At 42.0% G+C, this 21,337-nt stretch overlaps 1 protein-coding gene across 1 annotated transcript in view; it reads right to left on the reverse strand.

Moving 5' to 3' along the window:
• ttc7a (tetratricopeptide repeat domain 7A) overlaps positions 1-21,337 on the reverse strand; it is a 79,438-nt gene that overhangs the window by 24,163 nt on the left and 33,938 nt on the right. Inside the window, exons 14-18 of the mRNA XM_075474644.1 lie at positions 20,194-20,266; positions 19,954-20,114; positions 9,693-9,809; positions 8,005-8,117; positions 7,311-7,445 (exon numbers count right to left, since the gene is read on the reverse strand). Coding sequence (XP_075330759.1) covers positions 7,311-7,445; positions 8,005-8,117; positions 9,693-9,809; positions 19,954-20,114; positions 20,194-20,266 — 599 coding nt within the window. The remainder of the gene's footprint in view (positions 1-7,310; positions 7,446-8,004; positions 8,118-9,692; positions 9,810-19,953; positions 20,115-20,193; positions 20,267-21,337) is intronic.

Here is a 21,337-nt window from a genome sequence, read left to right on the forward strand (position 1 = left end):
ACACACAGCGGGAGCAGTGTAATGCCTGGGAAGTCATGAAACTCTTGCCTAAATATGGCCATCACGTACTAAAGCTGCTCGCCTCCTTTCCTTTGCCCTGGGAAGATGTGGACAAATCCCAGACACAAAACACTTACACACACTCACAATCACGCCCACAAGCACTTCCCCTGCCAATCGGCCTCGAGCAAATAGCCCGACCAGAGGACCAGCCCCTCGGGCCGGAGCGGGCCAGTGTCTGAACGGGAAGATGGAACAGTGAACTGTCAATCATTTCTGTGAGTGGACGTCAGGTCAACGCCCAGAGAAAGCCTGAGAAATAAACCCCACAGCTTTAAACACTGTTAGACCCCTGTTTGTGTTTGTGTGTGTGTTATGGAGAACGAGATCGAGTGAACTGTGTTGGGCAAATATATTGAGAGCGCCGTCTGCTCCTGAGTGCGAAGAACCCATGTGTGTGCTTGGTAGCGGATGTTTTGTTTGTTTACCTGTGTCTCATAGGTGCACAGATGGGGAATACCTAGAGCATGAAAACAACCAACCTATGCCGGATGAAGACGTAAAAAAAAAAAACCATTTCCCAGCCTCGGGGTTCCTTTTCATAGCTTAATTTTGCTGAGCAGATTGAGAGAATGGTTATGTAAATTGTTCTCTTGCTCCTCACCTGAGCTCTCAGAAACAAACAAAAAAAAAGACTTTTTAAAGAAGAGTTTTTAATTTTGCAGGTATGTATGCGTCTCTTATACAGCTAATTATATCCCCTTTAAAAAGCCCTCAGGGTTTTTTCCTGAGTAGCTGATGAGGATGTGAGATTGAGAGAGGAAATGACTGACGAGAAGAGGAATGCTGGGAAAGAGGGGGGGGGGTAAAGGTTAACATAGCGCGACAAACATTTTCTATCTTGCCTGAGACACAGAGTTTAAAGGTAAGACATACAAACCCAATTCCAAAATAGGTTGGGACACTGCGTAAAATGTAAATAAATAGAACGCAATCATTTGCAAATTTAAAAAAATACAGAAAATAGAAAAAGAGTGAGACATCTTAGTAATTCCTGAAAAGAAATGAGCTCATCTTGAATTTGATGGAAGCGTCTAAAAGGGAAAGGAGCAACAAAAAGATGAATTAGTAAGTGGTATCAAAAAGAAGCAGCTACAGGAACACGTTGCAGCTAATTAAGTAAATTGGCTACAGCTCAGCAATAAGAGTGGGTGCGAAAAGAGCGGTTTGCTGTGGCTTCCACAAATGTGGATTAAGGCGCTTTCAAACAAAAAAGAAGCCAAATGAGGACATGATCCAGGCTAAAGCTCATTTACAATGTACTGAGGCAAAGTGGAAAATTGTTCTGTGGTCAGACAAAATTGAAATTTGAAATTCTTTCTAGGAATCATGAGTCTTCCAGACTTAAAGTGGGATTCACCTTTAGCCATCGTGCACTATTAACATGGATAATGTACTCTTACTTGGTATTTTACTTAAAAAAAAAAAAGATTTTGCGTTATTTTGTAAAATTGTATACAATTGCGTCTTGAGCCGTAATTTTCACTACTGTATTGATTGGCTCAACTAACCAAAATGCATTGCGTGTAATCAGGCCGTTGCCATACCAACGCGACAAGCCGAAGCAACTTGCAGAGCGGAGAGACAGCGATAGAGACAGCGATAGAGAGACAGGTCCCATTCCTGACAACATAGTGACTCCACTTCGGTTTGCTGTGGTTGGCAATGATGACACGAACACCACCAGTTGCTGTCAACTCGAGGAAGGGTAGAACTACTCGAGGACTCCATGTTAGCACCGCTCTGTGAGGTGCTGCTAGTAGCTTCTGCTTCGCGTTCAGCCCTCCTCTGCCTCACCTCTTCAGCCGTGTACTCGGGCTCAAAAAGGTACCCCTCCATTTCAACGTGGTGGTCCATTGCTGTTACTATACTATTACTATAGGCCTACTATTACTATTGCTATTATTAGGCATAGGCGACTTGTCGATGTGTGGCGCTGTTCAGCTGCACTGTCAATAAAGGAGAGGCGAGTTGATGACGTGGCACCAAGTTCCAGGATATTAGTTAGTTGTTATAGCAGCTAGAACTACGTGCATGAAGTAGAACTATAACTAATTAGAATTGTTGTAGTTTGTTATTTTTTCTTCCGTTGATTTCATGACGCGTCAAATCACCATTTCTAAAAAATGAAAAGGTTTTATATTTAATATGAAGACATAATACCCAGTGGCAGCACAATTCACTATTATATTATGGTCAAATATAGTGATTGGGCACGATGTTGTTTAAAGGGTGAATTCCACTTTAAGAGGAAAGGAACCATCCGGCTTGTTGTCACCATTCATGTCACACATGGGGGTGCATTCGTGGCTCCGGAACTGGATACTTGCACATTTGAAAGGCAAAAGGTATATGTTTTAGACCAACGCATGCTCTCATTCATACAACGTCTTCTTCAGGGACTGCCTTGCATATTTCAGCAAGACAATGCTGATCTACGTATTGTGTCCATAACAACAACGTGGCATTATCAAATCAAATCAAACTTTATTTATATAGCAACTTTCATACTAAAAAGCAGCACAAAGTGCTTTACATAATAAAACTCCCCGGTGTGTCAGCACGCGTGCAGCTGAATTCTGTATTAATTGTAGGTAATAAATACTTTTTTTGGGAAGACCAGAAAGCAGGGCATTACAATAATCTATTCTACTAGAAATAAAAGCATGCATCAGCACCTCCGTGCTGGCAAGAGAGAAATGGGCGGACTCTGGCAATATTTTTAAGATGATAAAATCCTGTCTTTGTTACATTTCTAATATGTTGGATAAAATCCAGCTCTGAGTCAAAAAGAACACTCTCTGCCATCCATGACTTTACATCTAAAATACAGTTTAAAAGAACGTTAACTGGTTCTAGGTCATCAGGAGACACGGCAATGTAAAGCTGTGTATCATCAGCATAGCTGTGAAAACTAATGCCATGTCTCCTGATGACATCCCCAAGAGGCAACATGTACAGATTAAAAAGCAATGGGCCTAAAATTGATCCTTGGGGAACCCCACACTGGATTTTATGAATTCTTGAGGAGCATGTATCCATACTTATAAAAAACTGTCGATCTGTGAGATAGGAGTAAAACCATTTATAGCAGAAGACTCCAGGTGTTGAACTGGTCTGCCTGCGGAGCAGCTTGAATGACAAGAATGGGACTAAACTCTTCTCCCAAAGGTTCAGCAACTGGTCTCCTCAGTTCCCAGATTGTTTACAGACTGTTGCTAACAGAAGAGGAGAAGCTACACAGCGGTAAACATGGCCCTCTCCCAACTTTTCGAGATGTGTTACTGCCATCAAATTGAAGATGAGCTAATACTTTTTTTTTTTTTGGCACTAGTGGCCTTTATTGGAAAGTTGCTCAACAGGAAATAAGGGCAGAGAGGGAGAGTGGGAGTTCATGCTGCAAAGCGCCCCGAGCCGGGACTGGAACCGGGGCCGGCTGCATCGAGCAGCTCCAGCCTCTGCATATGGGATGCCTGCTCAACCAGTTGAGCTAACCGGCGCCGCAGGCTAATACTTTGAATGATACAGTCACTTTCTCACTTTCATCATTTTACATGTTCTCTATGTTCTACTGTGAATGGAATATTGGTTTTGGGAATTTGCACATTGTTATTTACCTTTTGCATAGCGTTCCTACTTTTTAAAAACCGAGATTGTAGAAAATAACGTTCGAATACAGACACAGAAACCCTTAGACCTCCTCTCCTGCACTGTAATGAACTGGTAAACTGGATGCAACGCTGCCTCTTCTCTATTGATTCCCATGCTTGCTCTCATGCCTCACCCACTCCAGCTGAGAGGACGAATGGAGTGTAGTTACATCTCTGTATCCCTCTCCCTTCCTTTCCTGCTCATGCTGCATTCTCTTGTAAACTTCCACAGGCTGAAAGCTGCAGGAATGTAGTTAACAGCTGTGCACATCACTGATATTCGGTCTGTAACAGACACATGTGTGCAGATGCAGAACACTCTCTCATACAAAGCGGGCTGTACTTAGCTGACCTCTAAGCAGTTAAAATTTTACTCGTTTACTCTTGTTTGCAAAGTCAGATGTTGTACTAAATGGCTGCAGTGATCCCATTGATCATGTTAAATTGTAAAATAATTTAATACAGTTATGCAGTTACGTAATGTTAAACATTAACAAGGTTTCAAACAGGTCATAGCTGGGATGGGCACTGCATTTCTCAGACTTAAGTTACTGCAGTGCTCAGAACAAGGAAAAAAAAGTGCGCTCACATTGTACTAAGTGCATAAACAAAGTCTCACTCCCAAGAGAAACTGAAATTAAACTGAGCTCATAAGCAGGTCAGCAAGTTGTGTAAGACAGCCAGGCACCACAGCTGCACAGTGCACCTTCGCAATCAGAAATTCTTTTTTATTAAAATCTGATCTGGATTTCTGTGGCGAGGTTGTTCCAAGCATGAAGAGAGTCTCTGTCCTCACTCAGACCCTCATTAACAAGGCCCATTTGACCAGTATGCTCAAGCATTAGTAAAGGCATGTGCGGTCTAAGGCCGGACACATGGTTTTTGTGTCTGCATGTGTGTCTAAAAAGCACCGGTCGGTTTGCACATACTGTTCTATTCATGCTACCTTTTGGGTCAGCTGAGCTGAAGCATCGTTGTTGTACATTGCAGATTATAATTCTCCATTGAATGGAGGTGGACTCAGTCGCATGAGTATTAGGCACATTTACTTCATGCCATTACACATATTTAGGCTGCAGAGTGACCTGATGGGTCCTTGCAAACTGGTGCAGATAACATATTTTCAGAGATGGGACCAAGTCACACATGTGCAAGTAAGTCCCAAGTAAATTTTTCTTGGGCAAGTCAAGTCCTGTAACAGTCAAGTCACCTTATTTTTGCAATTTTACCTGCAGAATCTGATCTTAATAAAGTGAAAAGACAAAGATATAAGTAACTGTCAGTAAACATCATTGGCCAACGTGTCCAACCTGTCCACCCCGTATCATATCAAGCTAACGTTAGCTAACTACCGACTAGGCTAACAGGATAATATTAGCTAATTTGACAAGCACTCACTGGTTGGAAGTTGGAAGTTGGAAGTTATGCTAGATGCTTAACACTCAAGTCATTCAAGTCATCGTGTCTCAAGTCAAGTCAAGTGCCGAGTCCTTAACTTCCAAGTCCGAGTCGAGTCTCAAGTCTTTTATTTTTTGTCAAGTCAAGTCACAAGTCATCAAAACAGAAACTCGAGTCGACTTGAGTCCCCATCTCTGCATATTTTACACCGAAAGGCCTCGTGAGGGACTCTTCATGACTTTGGTCAAAGCTGAAATATCAGCAATCGGTTAGATTGCAGCAAATTTATCATTTAGATTATGGCTGCCATAGGGTGAAAAATACTTACTGCAGAGAAATCCTAATGTCTCCTACAATGCAACCAGATAGTTGGCATTTGGGATTTCACATCCTCATTAACCATGGAACCCAGAGCAAAATACTTGGTTAAGAAATTCATGTTGGCTTCTGAATAACCTTTGGTAGTGAGTTTGACTTTACGGCTGTTTCGCTATTATTTTGTCACTTGGGTTAACATGGAGCTTGTGAAAGGCCTAAGATGGAAGACATTATTTTGTTCCCACATCTGAGTGAATTTGTGAGCATGAAAATAGGCATCTCTGCACAAAGTGAGCACAACAGGCCACTGCGCTACAGTGTGCACTAAAGCCAGCTTGGTTGTTCTTAATAAGACATGAGCTCCCCTGAAAACATGATTCACAAAGGAGAGCTCATGTCTTATTAAAGGGAGCCAAGCTTCAGGGAGTAAGGCTTGTGCACTGTGCTCGCTCTTTGCATAGACACTTATCTTGTGGGCACAATCGTAATATGTAGATGAATTTGTTTCAATAGAATTCTCTGTCTGTGGCCACTCACGGGCTCCGCAGAATTATGACTGATAAGTGCCTGAACAATAAAACCAATGTAGTCGCTGATTCACCGAGCATAGAGACAATTAGCAAGTGTTAGCATGACAGCATGCTAATCACAGCCATTTCACACGTGCAGCGCAGCCAAATAAAAAATCCCCTCAAAATTACCCCGAAGGGCTGAAAGTGAGAACACAAAGCTTTGAATCAGTTAGACCAAGCATGTGCAGCTTTTACCCTGCCAGCTCCCAAGTATAGAGCATGTGTGCTGATGACGTTTCTTTCATGTGACTGCAATAATACAAACATAGGAAAATATAAAGCACAGAGCAAAAGTCTCCCTTGTTTGTCATTGGTTCTTTGCTAAGTTGTCTGTGTGTACTGATTCATTTCTGGAGTTAGGTGGCATTTCTATGCTGATATGATTCAAAGGTCAGTGTTAAGTGGCTTAACAAGCCAAAAGAAAATTACTCTGAAAATGGTCTGGTACGAGGTCTGGACTGAAAATGAGTGAAAAAGCAGCCAATGTCTAAAAAAAGAACTATTGCTCAAGACCACTGTAAAAGATTACAGGAAAGTCTGGCTCCTTGGAAGCAAAATATAAAATAATGAGGGGTGACTCAAGACTTTTGCTGTGTACTGTAATAGAGAGGAAGGAGAGTGACTGACACAGAGACACCAACAAATGTGTCTATTTGGAGGAGCAGTGATGCCTGTTGCAAACATGGACTATCTTCTGCCGAGAAGACGTAATGACACAGTAAGTAAGTAAGTAAATGCCTGATGCAAAAGCGACACAAACTCGGCTCTCTTGCTGGCTCTCCACGGGGATTCTCCAAACTGAAAGCTTGTAAGGTAAGGCTGCAGGTAAGGCTGATTACACATAAGTAGTTCACATCAGCCCACTGAAACATCACTTTGAGGGTGCGGCTGCTTAGAGGGTCTCAACTTTTAACCAATGATCACGCATGGGCTCTGAAACCAAAAGATGTCGGTCAACCACATTACAAACTCAAAGTTTCAAAGCAGTAATCCACAAAGATCCAACAGATGATGCACTCTGCTAAAAAACAAAAAACTATAGGATCTAATTATTCTATTTACACCAATAGTGTTTACAACATAGTCATCTTATTCATCGCTTCGAGTCAATCGAAGTTTCCCTGCTTATTTTGTTCAAAAGCAAATGGTTTCACATGGAACAAATTAGGATAAGTGGCTGACCCCGAAGACCAAGCAGGAGTGAAAAAAGACTCCTTGTTGGCAGGGGAATTCTAAAATCTAATTTTCCGTGGGATCCCATCTCAAGGTTTTTTGGAAATATCATTACAAGTCATGAGTGCTGCTGCCATACCAGCCTGCAGCCAAATGCGTTCCAGGGTGGCCCAGATGTAGGTAGGTCCTTGGCGGCGGGCGGAGCTAATGTCAGATATCTCAGAGAGCGCCGCTTCCAGACGAGATACTGCAACTGACGGAGGGCTCAGCGAACCTAACCCAAAACACACAGACACACAAACTGTTACAGCTGAGATTGATGCAGGCAGTAACAAGCTCGATCCTGGTTGGTATCATGATTTCACCTTAAAACATTGAATACTGACTGACAAACACATGGAAAGAATATTTTGTTCTGAAGTACAATTCAACCCCTTTCAAATATGGCAAGAACGGTTGTTTGCTCATTTGCTCAACAAAGGAAGATGGTGCAGTCAGGCAGAGAACAGCAAACATTCATTCTCTTCCAATCTTCAGAACATAGAGATACATCCTCTGTCACAGGTGTAGAGCTGAGTCACATAATTTGTGTTTAAACAACACATCTGCTCCCCCGAACTGAGCTGCAGATGGGCAAACAAGGTTTAAATCCCGCATAGGTCAAATGTCCGGAGATTTAGCCTGACCTACAAATCAACCTTTCTTACTGGTATTTGCCCAAAGCCGAAGTGAAAGGACAACGTGTTTACCTTAAAATAATCAATACATGTTGCAGTCCAAATATGCACAGTGACGGCTCTGATGTAAAGATTTGAAGTAAGATGGAAGCTTACCTGTGGAGGTGTCCTGGAAGTCGGGGAGGTTGAGGTGGATAGAGGTTTTCCTTCCTCCGGGGCTGACCTCTGTTCTCTCAGCCATCGGTATACTGCTGCTGTCATCCGTCTCACTGTAGCACACAAACATGGACATGTACATGCACAAGAAACTTAACTTACTAATGTTTTTTGTTGGTCAGTATAGACGTTTTTTGCACAAACGTACGTATCCATAAAGAATAAAAAATGTGTCTCCTGGGTTGTGGTGATAAAAAAGCTCCACGTGTGTTTCAGTTCAAAGAGGAAGTCTGTCCAAAATAAATCCAAATTAATTCATTAATGTTACTTTTCCTTCATTTAAAAATGCTTTTTCTGGACAAAATAGTGTTGTGGTAAAAACCCTGGGAGGCTTGCTAGAAGTGGCTTTTCAGTAATGACTGCCATTGTATACTAAACTGACCACCTTTCAACAGCGCATCCAAACTCCATTACAATTAAAGCAGAAAGGATAAAAAATGACTCAGTTTCAATGATGTCTTGCCATCTTTTCATCTGGATAAAGGGATAGCTGTCTCCAATATTGCTGAAGGTGTTGAAGAAAAAGTGGTGAAGGCAGCCCTTAAATGGACCAAATGTGTGATGCAGCAGGTCCTCCAAAATCAAAGAATCTGACACAGGGGTGGAGCAAAGAGGGGGCCAGGGGTGCCCATTGCCACGGTGGACTTAAGCCTGGCCACTCCACACAACCAATGAGGCTCTTACTCATGGGGTGTTGGTTCACCTGGGCAGATACAGTCAATAATTATGTTCAAAGAAAACCCAGCCCGAGTAGTTTTGATCTCCGACCCTAACTAAGTGATGTTACTGCAGAGAGCCAACCAAGCAACAAGGTTTCATCTTAACACGTTGGATTTAAATGTAACCAAGACATCCAGAAAAATGGCATCCATGATGGTGACGGTCACATTGTAAAATAATGTATTTTAGCCTTAACCAAGTAATGTTATTGTGCTAACCCACCCAGGAAGTGTGAAAAGGGTTTTAGTAAAGCATTGTTGTGTCATTTATGGAAACGTGTTGATCTCAATCTCATCTCAAAGGTCCATGGTTGAAAGCACTTCCTCCTTATAAGGGTTTCATAAACATAAGAATAATGTCTGCTCTCATGTGGAAATGCTTGTAGGGATGATACTTTACAGGATATACACACATATATGTATGTATATAGACATATATATACACACTACTATTGATCTCATTTGATTAGTTAAAGGTTAAATAAACGTGGCGTTCTACTACATACCAATCATGTATGTAAATAAGGATGACCAAAAATGTTACCCATATACCCTACAGCTATGTGCCATGCAGCAAAAATAATAATTAGTCCTTGGTTTCTGTGCCACCCCAATGAGAGTATATTAAAATGGCTCCATCACTGATCTGACACACACTGAAATCCATATAAGACGTGATGCGTCCCTCACTTTTTAGTTACAGCCTCTCGCGTGTTAGCAAGAAATGGAGAAACCATCAGCAATATCAGCGTAAAGGACTTAACCATGACAGTAGTTGTGTTTGAATCCAATTTTTTTGCTTCGGGACAATTCAGTTGTCACTGGATATAGATAGTGACATGTCCCGAGGCCCATGCAGAAAAACGTTTGAGCATTACGTGATAGGCAAAGCAGAATGAGCACACTCACCTGGAGCGGCTGACATCATAACGGCTTTGCCAGCTTTGCAACATCTCCTCGCAGGTCTGCAGGGCTGCTGCGGGGCCAAACATGGCCTCTTCCAGCTTCACCTTTGTCAGCAGCAAACTGGACCAAGACACAAGAAATACACATGCAATTGTTAGCCCGATTCTTTCATTGGAAGCCCAAGAGCAAACCGGAGCAATCTGAAATCAAACAGAGTATTTATTATTGGTCACAGGTAAAGTGTGGCAGCGCTGGACTCGGAGTGACAGAGCTCTCGCAGGAATTCCGTCAGCCACAGGCCAACCACTGTCCACGTCATGTTCTTTGGGATGTGATAAACAACGTGTGTGTGTGAGCGTTGTTTTAGGCGTGTATCCAATGTAACAGACCTATCTGACAAGATAGAGCTGTCCAAGTTAGTTTTTTAGCCCAGTTATGCCATCATAAAGGGATAGTTCGCCTCTTTTTAGAAAAATAAAGCGTCTTGCTTCTCAAAACAATATGCGTTCAAAAGAGTAATACATTTGCATCACAAAATCGTTCTCCAGGAAAAAGTCAGACCTCACAATCGCTTGGCGCTATTTTTCTCTCTACCTTCATATCAATGCGTTTAGCCACCTAGCGATAGCCGCACCGGTTATGGTGTTTACTGCTCGGTCTGCTCTTCGGTCAGCACAGTTTACATTGGACGCATTGATATCAATGGAGGCAAAAATAGCGCCAAGCGATGTGAGGTCTGACTTTTTCGTCGAGAACGATTTTGTGATGCAAATGTATTATTCGTGGATGCCAAAACTCGGCTGGAACTCGGCTCACAGGACGCAGCGGGGGGTAAGTCAATGTTCATAAATGATGTTGCTAATATGGGATGTCATACAGCTTCATGTAAAAAAGAGGCAAACTATCCCTTTAAAGTTGTGGACCCTACATTGTGATACCTACACTCCCTTCCAGTATGAGCAGAGTGGACGAGTACAAAATAGGAACACAGATCGTTTAGAAAAATACGGAATATGAATCCATAATATGTAAGAACAAAGCCAATTATAACACAAACATTTTTGTTTAAAAAAACGGGCCCTTTGATGCGTGATAACGTTATCATACGATCAGGTGGACCACTGCTTTTATAGAGAAATCAAACTATAAACCGTATAGAAACTTAGCTCGAGGTCATGGAGCCAAACCAAGTCAAACCTGTCCTAGTTTTCACAGTAGCTGTGAACATACAACAAACGAGGAAGAGAAACACATGTGACCCAGTAAAAAAGTAGCCAGTAAACAACATAGATTTGTTGTTTATCTAGACTTATCCAGACTGTTGCTTGTTTTTAAATTAATTTAAATTATTTTTATTTGTTTCTCTTCATATTCTTTTATGTATTGTAATGCTTCTTCCACTCCCTGCTGCAATGCTTTTATTTTATGTTAACCACTTTGAATTGTTTGTACATGAAATGTGCTATATAAATAAATTTGATTTGATTTGATTTGCAAGACAAGTTTATCTGAAATAGTGGTGTGGATGACACACAGAAACATCCTGTCCATACGTATGAAGTCATGCATTGTATGTACTGCGTGTGTGCCTTTGGAGTAGTGCAATCACTGTGTAAAGTGCAGGCAACATTAACATGGATCAATAAAAACAGACCCAGGGTAAAGATAGTCATCGACAACAAGCTTTAAGAGTGTGTGAGGTGTGCTTGTGTCTATGTTGCGGTGTGTTTGAGAGGCTGATGAGTCGACGCCACAGAGTGTTTCCGCTCGGCCCTTTAAGCCGAAGACAACTGGTTAAGTGATGTGGGAGTCTCTAACGAGAACATGTTTGTGCGCCCTTGCGTGTGTGCGTGTGCACGTTGAGTAATTGCCAGAAGGGACTCTCAGAGGAGGCAGTCTGTCGTGGGCATCACTCATCCATGAGAGTGAGGAGAGAAAGAGAAAAGATGGAGAGACTATGGAGTTCACCGCATCTGACGCCCGCCCTGCTGCTGAAGGCTCCTCCAATTATTCTGTGCTCTCCTGTCAGTAGGGGGGTGTGGGTGTGGGGGGGTGATAGGTAGGTGGAGGATGAGGAAAAGAGTGAAGGAGCAAAGTAAAAATGAGGAGATGGATGAAGGGATGGAAGAAGGGTGAGGATCAATGGCAGAGAGAGAAAGGAGCTTGTGTCAGGGGAGAAAACTCTTGTTGAAATGGGCCTCGTTACAGACTCAAGGGTTGGTGGAAGATTGGGAGGGGGTGGCTGTGTGTGTGTGAATAGTGAGAAGTGAAAACGATGGGATTTTGAAAAGAAAAAACTGAAAGTGCATGCGTGTGGGGAGAAGGAGGTTGGATTTACTGACATGCAGATGACAAGCGCTGCCAAGGGATGCTGTGCTAAGGATACGCCTGCCAGTAGGAGTCCACCAGAGAGTGTGTCTGTGGGCCTCCCATAACCAGTGTGACAAAGCGTTTAGAAGGATAGCGACGGTGTAAACCCATCAGGGTGCTGATATGTGACAAAGTGTTTGTGAGTGTGGGTGTGTGTGTGTGTTTGTGTAGGGCTGTATATTATGCATACGAAAAAAAAACGGATTCTCTTTGTAACCTGGATGTAAAACAGGAAAAAATCTGCTTCGATTTGCGCTATAAAAAAATGTGTCGAGTCGAGTCTCGTATAACAAATTCTGTTCTCACACAAGTTAATACCGATCAGAATGAAGCGCAGGCAGACATGGGAAGTCATAGTTGTTGTTTTTAATTGGGGTGGAATGTATCAAAGAAGTTTTTTGGGTTTTTTGTTTGTTTTTTTTGGTTCTACTGCTTTTCGAGATGATATTTGCATATTTACAAAACTGTGTTTGAGTAAATGTGTTAAAGAACTTGCAGTGCATCAGTACATTTCTGGGGGTAACTCTGGTAACTCATTATCGACATCGGGTATGAAGCTTTCCAGCTAATTTTGTGATGAAAAAAAATCATTTCTTGAGGTTTTGAATGTGTTCCTCTCGCTGTGTTGAACGCCGCTCTGATCGACAGTGAATGTGTGCCTGCATGCCCCCTGCAAGCCTCAGACCTCGTAGTGATTTCTGCACCATTCACATGCATTTATACTGTATATACAAACTATTACAATTACAGTAAGACCTATAACAGACATGTTGTGACAGCTACAGATGCACAGAACTATGCAGCCGAACTCCTGCAGCAGATGGGCAAGGCAAGGCAATTTTATTTATAGAGCACAATTCATACACAAGGCAATTCAAAGTGCTTCACAGCTACATAAAATCACAAGAAGGCAATAAAATCATTAAAAAGAAATAAAAAATAATAATATAAATAAATATATATAAAAAAATTTATAATAATAAAAAAAATTTTTTTTTTTTAAAAACCATTAAAAATAATCAGTAATTAATTAAGCTCAGATAGCACAACAGAAACTGACAAAAGGTGGTGTATCAAATCAAAAGGTTTCAGAAGACAGCTATAAAGCACTGAAAAAAATAGAGTGAAGGGTGCTTTTGAAACTTTGCTTGGTTTTGATGTCAGATCGGGAATATCCACAACTGATAGATGAATAAAATGCACTGGTTTAGCTGACAAATTAAAAAAAAAAAAAAGTAATATGGAGGGCAGCAAATGTAATAAAATAAATCATTATCCGTGAACACAGTTCGTCGTGCCATCCATAAATGCAGGTTAAATCTGTATCATGCAAAGAGAAAGACATATGGAAGCATGATCCACACACCACAGTGCATTAGTGCCAATGGAACTGGCAACTTGTACATCTGGAAAAGCACCATCAGTGCTAAAAGGTGTAGACAAGCCTTAGAGCAACATATGTTCCCATTCAGACAATGTCCGTCTCAAGGAAGGCCTTGCATATTTCAGACAACGCTAAATCACTTAGTGCATGACAGCATGACTTCTTAGTGGAAGAGTTCAGGTGCTGAACTCGCCTGCTTGCCATTTCTTAAAATAGTAAAATGTCTCACTATCAACAGTTTAATATGTTTCTAGTTTGTACTGCAGTGAATACACTTTTTCAACTGATATGTAGTTTGTAATACAAAGTGTCAAGTTTCACTGAGCTGCAAATAAAATGTCTGACGAGGTCACCGTTTGAGACAGATCCTTTGGAATGTATTCATATTTCTGGGCCATGAGTGCTAACAAAACTTTCGCTCTAATCGACTGTTGTCTTCAGAAAAATATTATAATCTAAATAACTGCCATTACTTGTTTCTTCTTTTCCTGCACAACGACAGTTCCCATTAACATGTTTTCCGACTGTGCAAGTTGTGTTATTATTAAATGAGACACGCTTTGCCTTTTTTCCTCAGAAGCTGACGCAATTTTCTGAGGCCCTTATAAAATGTTTGGAACACGCTTTGGTCAAAATAATTCAGAGAGACAGTGCAGCAGTTACATTACTTCATTACCCACTTCCATTAATTTACATCTCTATCCAAGCGGATCATTTTAGGGGTGTGCAGTGAGCCACTGGACTGCGGTCCACCCCTCTCTTCTTCAGGGTCTGCCTCTTTTGAGATGCATCAAGGTAAGAGAGAGCATACAACAAATAGCCTAATGCTGCGTGTACACCAAGGGCGACCTACGCTGCCTGGTAGTGGAGGTAGCTGGAGAAGCCTCGCTTGAGAATTCGCTTTGGTAGCTCGTGACGTCACATTTAGTCTGTTCAATTTTTAAAGGCCGCGCGGCTGTGCAGCACCCCCGTGAAAAAGAACAAATGAGGAAAGAGAGGGCAGGGACACAAATAAACGTGTTGTTATTTACAATTTGTTATGCAAGTATACACCACGTTACAAATTATGTAAAACTACATTAGGTACACCTGAGAAGAGCAGGAATAGCAGAGGCAGCTGTGAAAAATAAAATAAATTCGCATCAGTAACATTAAACAACATACACGTGCTTGTTCTACATTAAAATTAATTAAATAAAAAACAAACGATTACCGATTAACACCACCTTGCGTCAGTACTTTGCTTTTAAGAAAGGAGAATGCATTGACAAAAGAATGCAAAGTATGCGTAGACAAAAGCTGGCGGCAAACTACGTGGCGCGAAATGAATAAATTGTTTAATCAAAAACAAAAATAGCGCACCACTCCACTCTCCAACTAACTCTCAACCATGCGTCGTGTTTTTTGTTATTATCCCGATATGCAAATGTTGTGGGGTTGTACAATATCTGGTGGGCGGACACCGCGGCGAATAATTTTTCAGTAGCCATGTTTGAAGGACGTAGGAACTAGGAACCAAAGTTTACACGTCTGTTTCCGCGAACCCCGCGGATTGTCAGACCCCTACAATCTATGGATTGTCATTGGTTTTCGCCGAACCGCGTCATAGCTCATTACCATAATATTAGCTTGAGTTTAATAGCTGGAATCCACTCTGGTCGCTCAGTTAGCGTAGGTCGCTCTTGGTGTACACAAGGCATAAGAGCTGAGACCACACACCAAACCAAATATAATAAAATATCTGAGAGGCAATTTTATTCTCATATACTTAAATTTCCCTCATCTGCGACTGAACCACAGACAGCTGGTGGGCTACTGATCCCTCTTTATAGGCACCGTGTTGTCACGAGGGCCATGTGTTAAACAGGCCTAAGTTGTTAAAACAGACACCACAGAATGAAACAACTCCCAAATTTATTCCTCCGTCACATATCGGCTCCATAAACTCTGAACTTCCCTGTGGCTCCATTCCTCTGTGTTTTGTTTATGTTCTCAGTGGCTAACATTAACAACTGTCACTTATATAGCCAATATTTCACCCATGTGTGTCTTTGAAACAGCAGCTGATGGTACTGTACAGATGGTGCATTCAATGACTTTCCACTTCTGAGGAACAGCGAATGCAGCATCAGCTGAAGCTGAAGCTGAAGCTAGGGGGAGATACAGAGGGCTGGGAAATGTAAATCCCAATGGCTCTCCGGATTTTCAGATCTAGGGGGCCCAGTAATGCTAGATTGTGTTTTTTTCTGAGTGTGTGAGTTGGTGGTGACTTCAGACACCCAACAATGAGCTGCCAACACGTCCCCTTCAATAAAACTGCTGATGCTTTAGAGGAAAAGCTTGCGAGGAAAGGTGAACCTCTGACCCACGCGGCCCCTTGATTGACAGACAGCGGCATCAATCATCATCATGATTAGCAAATGAAAAAGCAGATACATGGAAGCAGCTGTTGCAGAAAAGTAAACCAATATGACCTTTTTAGAAAAGCAACTGAGCCACAATGTTACACCATGAGTTTCTACTAAATCAACTGTGAAATAAAAAGATGATTACAATTTAATAATGAGACGCTGATCCAACCTATCAAGGCACGGAATCTTGTGAATCTCCTTGTAAGTCACAGCTTGGAGACCGTCCGTGTTTTCACCAGCAGATTCAAAGAAGATGGATTTCATCAAGATTGCAATACGCAGAACTACACAGCAGATTACAAAGGCGGTCATTTCCAGCCTGGCGTGCGCACAGTGTCATATTTGAGGACTGAAGGCAGTGAGTAGTGTAGCTCGGAGTAAATGCTCGGTGGTGGACGGCTGAGAGTGGTGAGTGCCAGCGTAAACTCCACATAAAAATAGCTAATAATGGTCCATCTACAGTATTACTCATTCTGCACTCCCACAGATCAGAGTGTGCATTCGCTACGAGCACATGAGACCTGAGCACGCACAAGTGCACATGTGCATCATACACAAGTATATACCGTCTGTGCACACACGTAGATAGTGAATGTATGAGCCACATGCATAGAGATTAACACACACACACGCCTGTGCAGACATGCTTACACAGTGAAGCCCATCACACAGTCAGCTAGGCATGCAAGTGCAGGCTAATATATGTTTGAACAGATGCACACACAAGCGTGCACCCAAGACACACAACCCGTTAGATGAATAAAGAATCAAAGGCTGGGATTAATCATTCTCTTTAGTACAAACTGCAAGACCACAATCACTGACCCCCCCCTCCCTTAACACACACACACAAACACACACAAACACACACAAACACAACCCTCCCCCTCTCTTGCCTCAGCTCTCTCTCAATCTGTAAAAGAATCCCATTTCACATTGAAATGCATGCCCGTTTACGAGGTGATTAAAATTTCAAAGAAAAGGCAGAAATCGAGACAAAAAAAAACGAAAGTATGTGCAAGGAAAGAAAATGAGGGCAAGAAAGAAAGATAGAAAGAAAGAGAGGAAGGAAGCAATGGTGAGAGAGGAAGGCAGAAGCCGGGGGTAGAGGATGTGGGAGAAGAGGAGGAAGGAGAAATTCGGTGTGCTACAGCGAGCTGACAGTTTGCTGTGGTGCAGAGAGCCAGTGGCTAACAACAATCACACACATCCATGCATACATGCAACAACACAAAACATGCATGTGTAAGATTGGGATCTTGTACAAATGTTCACATCCTCCCACCCTCACAACACACAAGCGCAGACACACACATGACAGTCGCAGGATGCCCGGCACTGTGCGCGATGTGAGCTTTGATCTCTGATGCTCGCTTACACATTCAAAGAAAATTATATTCTGTGAGCTTTTTGCTGAGAAAACACCTCTCTCACTCTTTTTCTCTGCCTTGATCTCTCATTCTGAGTTTGAGGTTTGCAACCTGGCCTCTTGCTCGGCAGGTGTCGGGCGGCCGGATTTAAATTGATTTTCATTTGCATTTTTAGGTTTAGTATAGCATGAAAATAATGTTGGCGATTACATGTTGAAATCCAGCACTTCGCTATTGCAATTCTAACACCGTATTGTTTACAGAGCAAAGCCACAATCCTGCATTTGTTCTCACATGGAATTTTTTCTTCCATCTCCATGGAAACAAACATGGTGTTATGGAGAGACAACTATTGGTAGTTGTTACATTCTTGTGTGGCTTTGAGGTATAACAGTAACATTTTAAAAGCTGAAACAAATAACAACTTTTTATCAGATCAGCTGCACAATGCAGCTAGAGAGCTGAGAGTTCTGTTTAACTGTGGTAGAGTTGAAGGACACCAAGACATATCCTTGAATCCTCGGGAATGTACAAGGGACAATCCCTGTTTTACACAAACACCTCTCCATTATAAGCTAACAGGCTGCAGCTTATCAGCTAACAAACTTGGCTGTTTTAATTTCCCATTTTGTCTATTTCGCAGACTTCGGGCATAATTTGCAAACTAATGTTCCAATATTTTCACTTTTGGTATATAAAACTGCAATAACTGATGAAGGCTAACGTGTTAGCAAACATTCAGTTCTTTAATAAGCAGGAGACAGAGAGTTATATTGGTCTTAATTTAGTTACAGCTGTGTCTCTGCTGATTTGAGGAAGATTCACTCTTCCTTCTGTTCTGGTTTTGATTCTCAACCAATAACAAAATATCATGCAATTTAGTTGCTAAATGCTTTACAGACTAGTAAAGTTAGCTAGTTGCTAACTTAAACTCTAAAGGGTAACTCTAGGCAACTCTCAGTTAGTTAGCTAGTGCTAATGCTCACTGGTGGCCGTAAGGCTGCCTTTGCCTGTTTTCTTCATTATTATTGGTAGCTTCATGCGAGCTTAACAAATTTCTATGACCCTAATACACTTTAACCAGTACTCTTTGGCATTTGAGATTTTATTTTTAGAATTTCATGCCTGTGCAGAGCTTCATTGTATGTCTCTTGATCTTTTGCTTCATGTCAGATAGCTTTAACTGGTGTGACAGCAAAGTTATTGCAACAGCTATAGGTAATAAGTCTTGTCTTTGCAAAGGTAATGAAAAAAAAAAAATTATGTGAACTCAAGATTCAGCAAACTAAAAATACAAAGATTTGTATCTCTCTTTATTTTTGTCTGACTCGATGTCTCTCTGCCAATCCATAACAACAGTTTAGAAACAACAACTGATGCTGCCTGCTCTGCCCATATGACCTCATGGTTACCGGGGCGATGGGGATTCCTGGCGCAGAGAGCAATGTGATTGGCTGAGCCCGGAAAAGAGCTCTTAAATGGGTCAAAGCAGTCAAGTGTCTCTACGGAGGAGGTGTGTGCGTTTCTTAGTGTGCGATTGTGCATCTAGACAGACAGAGAACAGATTTCGTCTTCCAACTGTAGATACAGCACTGATCCGCAAAGCTTGCATAGTTATAAAAGCATCCACCCACTCTATCCCTTCATTTTCTTCCTCCTGTCAGGCTCCTACTGTGTGTCCTTCGTTATTTAATCAATTTTATCTTGTTTTTCTGCGTTTCCTCTCCCTCCTGATGTATGAATGCAACCCATCTGTCTGCGCTGGGACCGTGGAGGCCAACACTGACCCCAAATGGCTGCATTACGAAATGCTTTACCGAGCTTTGAAATATAGTAAGAGCACATAGAAAGATGATGCAACATGCTTCCATAATATTGTTAATGTGAAATGATATAGCCTTGACAATTCGTGTGGTCGAGGTCTAATACAACAGACCATCCTCCACAGCAAATGAGCATGTTTTTGTTGCAGAAGAGTAACTGGAATCATGTCTACAAGTAGTATGAGCCGGATTGTAATAGGAATATTAACAATACTACTTAATTTATTTGGGTATCGTCAGTACTTCCATCATTTTCTCATGCTTATGTTATCTATCAAGTCTGTTATACTGAAAAAGTATGCAGTATTGTGCAGTATTAAAGCAGGTATTCAGGCATGCATGGATCCATATGTTAGAAACAAATTAAATGTTACAGGTTCGAGGCCCTAAACCTGTAATCTTGTCTTTCAAGTCACTTAATTCTTGACTTGCCAAAATTATTAGGCTTTAAAAGTCAGTATCAAGTTTTATTTAGTTTTATTATGTTTCAACCTGCATTAGGTTGGCTTGTGTGGACAGTTCTTTAAAAAAAAAGCAGCACTAAACTGGGGTCACGCTGCACTGTTAAAAGGGTAAGGGTGTATGAGGGGCATAGGTACCGCAATGCAGGCTTCTGCTCCGGCACATCTAAATAAGGCTTCATGTGTGTGAGCGTGTTTGTGTGCTTGGCCTCCAACATAGTGGAGCTGAGACACCCTATCCCTACAGAGAGGGCTGGTGTTAGGACAGGCCTTCGCTGCACAACTCCCTGGAGTTATACTCTTCTTCACAAGCGCTCCAACTTAGAAAAGTATCATAAGCAAGTTTCGTAAGTACAGCGATCGATTTTCTTATCCTCATTTCACCAGCACTTCCGCCAACAATTTTCTGTTTCACGCATGAGTGGGATGGTGTAGTGGGTTTTACTTGAAGTTGTCAGGGTGCTGGCTGAGGGCCAGGCCCAGGGTGTCCAGGGCATGACGGTGATGCTTCTGGGCACTCAGCAGCAGGGTCAGCAGGTGGAGGGAGTGCAAGTCATCCCCACAGAGAGATAAAGCTGCCTGCAGGGGCTCCATGGCTGCTGACACCTGAGAGTTACAAACCAGATAAAACTTACAAAAAGCTGATGACAAACACTGCAATTCATTCTTATTTGTTCGCTTATACCTTGCGTACAATAGCCAGCTGCAGAGCCAGGTACATAGAAATCTGTGCATCCTGAGGGTCTAATGTCCGAGCTCTGTGAAGGAACGACAGATAGAAGCGTCTATGGAAGTTTTTCTGTGCCATCAGAGTTTGAATACGAATTTCTAATAATGATTTTTTACAGCATCAAAATCAGACTTTGAATTAGAAAAACCAACAGTGTCAAAAAAAATTCAGTGGAAAAATCATCCGGGTATACAGGGAGAAGAATCGATCCCTGTCTCAATTCATCCAACGGCAGCCAATCAAGTTACGCTCCATTGGACAGATCAGCCATGTCCACCAACGTGGGTGATGGTGCTTCGGTGAGTGAGTTTACTTTATTTGCCATTTGTCTTAATAAAATTGAGTAATAGATATGTAACCAACCTGCTCATCAGCATTGTATGGCGTTCAGCTATTAACGGTCTAGAGATGATTATTCACTTTACCAGAGGCCTGGGGTAAACAGTAGAAATGTTTACTGATGACTGCTGTGCTTTCTAAGGTTGTGCTCTCGAGCCCCCACTCTGAATTACACCTCAGAGATTCATTTAACACACACTGCTCATATTTTAGCTGATAAATCACACATAAATAAAACAGAGTGAAACATTACATAAGTTATATTAAACTGATAATCATTTATTTGAGCCTATAGTTGAAAATGATAAGCCCAAACACAATGGCAAGAAATGCAGGACACTGACAAAACAATACACAAACAAGAAAAAGAAAAATACCCGGCCGGGGTTAAGCAAAGTTATTGTGGGTACCCTGATGGCGCGCGATGGAGCTCATACCGTCTATGGACCTGAAGCGCTTACTCACAGAGAGCCGACATGTAATCCACACTCGTATCCACAAACGCAACGTCCACCGATGTCACCCGAGTACCGACTCCATGACCATCCAAGGTAACGGTTTTCTGACACGAAGAAGCCTCCTCTGTTGGTCTTAACCCCGCGATCCGGTCTTTAGACTTGTAGTCAAGACCGCCTAAACCGAGACCAAGACACTACCAAGACCAGAGGGTATCAAGACCGAGACCAAGACGAGACCAAGGCCAAGACAGACTGAGTCAAGACCAAGACAAAGTCGAGACGAGACCGAGACGAGACCAAAA

This window comes from Odontesthes bonariensis, chromosome 2 (genome assembly GCF_027942865.1).
Source record: "Odontesthes bonariensis isolate fOdoBon6 chromosome 2, fOdoBon6.hap1, whole genome shotgun sequence".
NCBI lineage: Eukaryota > Metazoa > Chordata > Actinopteri > Atheriniformes > Atherinopsidae > Odontesthes > Odontesthes bonariensis.